The 5,272-nt window shown below is 57.7% G+C and overlaps 1 protein-coding gene across 1 annotated transcript; it reads left to right on the top strand.

Annotated features, from left to right (window-relative positions):
* Positions 1 to 387: 387 nt before the first annotated feature.
* Positions 388 to 4,871, top strand: LOC103768188 (protein Red-like; the record flags this gene model as incomplete). The annotated part of the gene is made up of 9 exons (XM_008935328.1): positions 388 to 553; positions 1,696 to 1,714; positions 1,987 to 2,065; positions 2,250 to 2,330; positions 3,265 to 3,322; positions 3,733 to 3,821; positions 3,974 to 4,082; positions 4,711 to 4,745; positions 4,844 to 4,871. Coding segments are annotated over 9 exons (664 nt in total), but the record flags the coding sequence as incomplete, so codon positions are not given.
* Between the last annotated feature and the right edge of the window lie 401 nt (positions 4,872 to 5,272).

Raw genomic sequence — 5,272 nt, 5'->3', positions numbered from 1 at the left:
TTAAATATGTTATTGCAGAGGTGCTTCTGCTGTCACTGATTGGCTCAGCCTTGGCCAAATATGGGCCCAACTTGGAGCGGGTGGGGCTCCTAGAAGCTTCTTACAGGAGTCACACCAGTCGCTCTCTCCCCTACTCCCAAACCCCCCCCAGTCACAAACCCCACATGCTCTGGGCTTGATTTTTGACGCTCTCCATGGAGCTCTCACAGGTCTGGGGAGCAGAAGGGCAGCGAGACCTGTGGCAGAGGCAGCAGCTGGTTCCCGTGGGTGTCCTCAGCTCCTGGTGGCGCTGCTGGGTGCTCCGTGTTAGGCTCCATGCTCAAAGGGAGGTGTCTGTGGCCTCTGCTCCTGCAGCACCCCTGACTGCTGGCTCTGCTTCACTTGTAGCATCTTTGAAGACATCGGGGATTACGTGCCCTCCACGGCGAAGGTGCCACGGGACAAGGAGCGGGAGCGGTACCGAGAGAGGGAGCGGGACAGGGACCGCGAGCGGGACCGAGAGGAGGAGAAGAAGAGGCACAGCTACTTCGAGAAGCCCAAGGCCGACGATGAGGTGAGCCTGGCCTGTCCCACCTGACCTCAGCCCTCTGGGCAGTGCTGCCAGCGGGATGGTGGAGTCACCCCGGCGGCGTTGGGTTCTGCTCCCACGCTTGCCAGCGTGCAGCTCTTGGTGAGCTCTGTCATAGAATCGCTTCGGTTGGAAAAGGCCTCTAAGATCATGGAGTCCAACCATTAACCCAACTCTGCCGCCTCCACTTCTAGCTTATATCCCCAGGCACTACATCTACACGGCTTTTAAACCCCTCCAGGGATGAGGACTCAACCACCTCCCTGGGCAGCATGTTCCACTGCCTGACAACCCTTCCAGTGAAGAAGTTCTTCCTAATGTCCAGTTTAAACCTCCCCTGGAGCAGCTGGAGCCCATTCCCTCTTGTTCTATCACTAGTTACTTGTGAGAAGAGACCAGTGTCTGCTTCTTTATAATGTCCTTTCAGGGAGCTGTAGAGAGTGATAAGGTTGCCTCTCAGCCTCCTCCAGACTAAACAGCTCCAGGTCCTTCAGCAGCTCCTCACAAGCCATGTTCTTATACCATGTTCTTCACCAGCTTAGCTGCTCTTTGGAGCCGCTCCACCACCTTGATGTCTTTCTTGCAGTGAGGTGCCCAGAGCTGAACCCAGTACTCGAGGTGTGGTAGCACCAGTGCAGCGTCCAAAGGGACAGTCACCTCTCTGGGCCTGCTTGCCACACTGTTTCTAATACAAGCCATGATGCTGTCGGCCCTCTTGGCCACACTGCTGGCCAATATTGTTGATCAACACCCCCAGGTCCCTTTCTTCCAAGGAGCTTTCCAGCCACTCCTCCCCAAGCCTGTAGCATTGGATGGGGTTGTTGGCACCCAAGTGCAGGGTCTGACACTTGCTCTTGTTGAAGCTCACACAGTTGACTGTGGCCAATGGATCCAGTCTGTCCAGGTCTCTCTGGAGAGCCTCCCTACCCTCCAGCAGATCAACACTCCCACCCAGTTTGGTGTTGTCTGCAAACTCCCTGAGGGTGCACTCTGTCTCCTCACCAAGGTCCTGCTGGCTGGCAGGCAGCTCCACAGGGAGCCTTGGTGCAGGGCAGCGGGTTGTGTGGCTGTCACTTGCCTGCTTTCAGCCCTCTGGGTGACATCGTGTCTCTCCCTCTTCTTTGCAGCCCACAGACGTTGACAAAGGTGAGCTGAGTGGCATGGAGGTTTGAGGCAGGACCCTGGAGCGAGGCCACGGGATAGCTGCAGGTTTTGGAGCCCCTGGGCTCACTGCTCTGCATGAGCTCTGTGTTTGGTGCTCCCCTGGCTCCTTCTCTCCTCTCCCCTGCAGCCTGTCCTCTGCCTGTCACCCCCTCCCCATGAACTGCTTCTGCAGAAGGTGGTTCTGCCCATCCCCACCTGTATTGTGGTGAGCTCTTCTTCCCCCAGACCTCAGCCTGCTGTTCTCTCTGCCCCAGGACCCGGCTCAGCCAAGGAGCTCATCAAGTCCATCAATGAGAAGTTCTCTGGAGCCACGGGCTGGGAAGGAGCAGAGTCATATCCTTTACTGTCTGGGCTGGCCTGGCCAGCTGTGGGGCTCTGCAGAGGTCTGCCCAAACCTTGCTGCTCCCAATGCCAAACACGAGCTCTGCAGCCTCCAGTTGGGTTAGGGCAGGAGGTGGCTCCTCATGTGGCTCTGCTCAGCTCGTAGGCTGGTGGTGCTTTCCTTGACCACTATCACCTTGAAGAAGCCAGAAGACAAGAAGCAGCTGGGAGACTTCTTTGGCATGTCCAACAGCTACGCCGAGTGCTACCCTGCTACGTAAGGAAGGGCAGGAAGCTGTGGGCTGGGAGCAGGCTGTGCCGAGGGGCTGCTGCTCCCTGCAGCAAGAATGTGGCCATCAGCCCCGCTGCATGTTGGGAGGAGCAGGGCCTGGCATGTCTGGGGCTCCACCTCCTGCTAAAACATTCCCCCAGTCCTTGGTTCTGGCAGACGTGGTCTTTTCTTCGGTAGTTTATGCTGTAAATGGATCTGCTGCCCCTCAGTGCCAAGGGAAGGCGAGGTGGGTGGGACTCTGCCAGGTTCCCTGGTAACTCCAAGAGTCGTTTGGGTTGGTAAGATCAAATCCAAGAGTTCCCCCTGCACAGCCAGGTCACCACCAACCCATGTCCCTCAGCACCACATCTCCACGGTTTGGAAACCCCTCCAGGGGTGGGGACTCCACCACTGCCCTGGGCAGCCTGGCACAGGCCTGGACAACCCTGACAGAGAAGAAATTGTTCCTCAGCTCCAACCTCAGCCTCCCCTGGAGCAACTTGAGGCCATTTCCTCTTGTCCTGTCGCTTGTTCCTTGGGAGCAGAGCCTGACCCCCACCTGGCTCCAGCCTCCTGTCAGGGAGCTGTGGAGAGCCAGAAGGTCTCCCCTGAGCCTCCCTTGCTCCAGGCTCAGCACCCCCAGGTCCCTCAGCTGTTCCTCCCAAGCCTTGTGCTCTCATTCATATGGGGGTTGAGCTCTGGCAGCAGAGCGGTCCCTCAGCAGAAGAGGAACAGCCCTCAGGCTGCAGAGTCATCTGGGGAGCGTTTGCAATCTTGGGTGCCCTTGTGGTGCAGCTCACGTGCAGGGTGGAGGAACTTCTGTCTGGTCCAGGAACTGTGTTCAGTATGAGGTCAGGTGTGATGGCTCCCACCAGCCTGGCTCCAAGGTCCTAATCCACATCCTATGACCCCACTCCAAACCCTGTGTTTTCCTTTCCAGGATGGATGATATGGCTGTGGACAGCGATGAAGAGGTGGACTACAGCAAAATGGATCAGGTATGATGTCACCAGCCAGCACACTGGGCGTGGGTGCAGGCTGAGAAGACCCCATTGGAGAGCAGGGAGCTGTTGCTGGAGGGCTGGATGCTCTGGAGCTGGGTGTGCAGTGTGGTTTGGGGTTTGCTGGTCTGCAGAATCTGTGCCGGCCTCTGGGTGGGACCTGTTGTCCCATGGGACACTCTGGCCCTTCACTAAGAGGTGTTTGGGAAGTGCACTGGCCCACCTTGGTGCTCGCTTCTGCAGAATCTCCTGCCTGGGGCTTCTCAGGGAGGGGATCTCAGAGCCAAGGCTGGACCAGGCACACAAACCCAGCGAGCTGGGGCCAGCAGGAGACTGAGATCTTGCCGGGCTGTGTGGGGAAGCCCTGGGCAGCTGAGGACCTTCTGTGAGCCATTCTTTCACTGCAGGGTAACAAGAAGGGACCTCTGGGCCGCTGGGACTTCGACACCCAGGAGGAGTACAGCGAGTACATGAACAACAAGGAGGCTCTGCCCAAGTGAGCACAACCCCTGTGAAAGATTCTGGGTGGGGGTGGCTGCGCCGGTCTGTGGGAGATGAAAGCAAGGGAGGGGGTTTGCTGCTGAGGACCTGGAGAGGAGCTGTGGATCCTGGTGGAGGCCCTGTGAGCGCTGAGCTCTTCTTCTCCAGGGCGGCCTTCCAGTATGGGATCAAGATGTCCGAGGGACGCAAGACCCGGCGCTTCAAGGAGACGAACGACAAGGCAGAGCTGGACCGGCAGTGGAAGAAGATCAGTGCGGTGAGTGCCCGGGGCTGAGGTGTTCTCCCTTGAGGCCACGAGCTGCCAGAGTAGCCCAGGAGAGCTCCCACCTCGTTCTGCCCTCACTGTCCTAGTCACGAGTCTCTGGTGCACTCCATGCCCTGGCAGCTGGGCTGGTTCTTTAGAAACTGGATTTGCTCCTCAGGAGATCACCAGCCAAATATTTGGGGCTTCAGGACTGCAGAGGCCCCTGGAGCTTCATTTGGAGCTGCTTCCCTGGGAGCAGTCCCTGTTGGGGGCTTTTTGCTCCAGGCCCTGCATGTGTCCAAAATGAGCAGCTCAGAGGGGACTAGCCACATTTAGTGGGTTCATGTTCTAACTGGGGGTTGTCCTGGCAAGGTGAGCTGGCCATGGGTACCTCAGCAGCACAGAGTGGGCACGGGGAGGGTGTGAACAAATGGCCTTTGGTGGCCAAAATAAAGCAAAGGGGGAACAGGCCAAGCTCCTCCAGACGTTTAGCAGCCTGTGGACAACTTGAGCTCACCTTGGCTTGCTCTGGTGAGGCTGCAGCTCTCCATGGGTGTGTCTTGCACGCTCCAGCCCCTCTGCTGCAGTTATGGGCAGTCAGCTACTCTGGGGGTGATGGGACCTTGTGCTTTCTCTGCAGATCATCGAGAAGAGGAAGAAGCTGGAGGCTGATGGGTTAGTAAAGTTGTCTGCTCTTGGCTTGGCCTCAGGGCAGTGCTGGGGCCTGGCTGGCTCTGTGTCCTCACCACCATCCTTCCCTCTGTCTCTTCCAGGGTTGAAGTGAAACGTCCCAAGTACTGACACCCCCAGTATCTTCTCCTGCAGCTCCTGGAAGCTTAGTGGGAGCTTGCTGGTGTGCTCTCTTCTTTCTGCTCTGGGCTGGGCAGCATGTGTGTGTGTGTCACTGCAGCTCTCCCTCTGCTCCAGGACCTGTGCTGTGTAAATGTTTTAGCTCTAATAAAAACACACGGAATTTGTGTGGGCAGCTGTTTGTGTGGAGGGAAGGAGCCCGGGCTGGCCTGGGCTGGGCTTGGCTCCTCCTCCCACCTACCAGGCCCTCCTGGCTCTCACAGGGTGAGATTCAGCTAAGGATGTTGGCCAGGGGAGCCTGTTGGAGTGGGGTCAAGCAGCCCCTGACAAGTAGGGGATAAAATTAGGAAAAAAAAGCCCATTTGAGGGCAACAGTCTCAGCTGAACAACCT

Source organism: Merops nubicus, unplaced genomic scaffold, assembly GCF_000691845.1.
Source record: "Merops nubicus isolate BGI_N331 unplaced genomic scaffold, ASM69184v1 scaffold15392, whole genome shotgun sequence".
In the NCBI taxonomy this organism is placed as follows: Eukaryota; Metazoa; Chordata; class Aves; order Coraciiformes; family Meropidae; genus Merops; species Merops nubicus.
The sequence above is the reverse complement of the archived record's forward strand: the minus strand, read 5'-3'. Positions and strand labels throughout refer to the sequence as shown.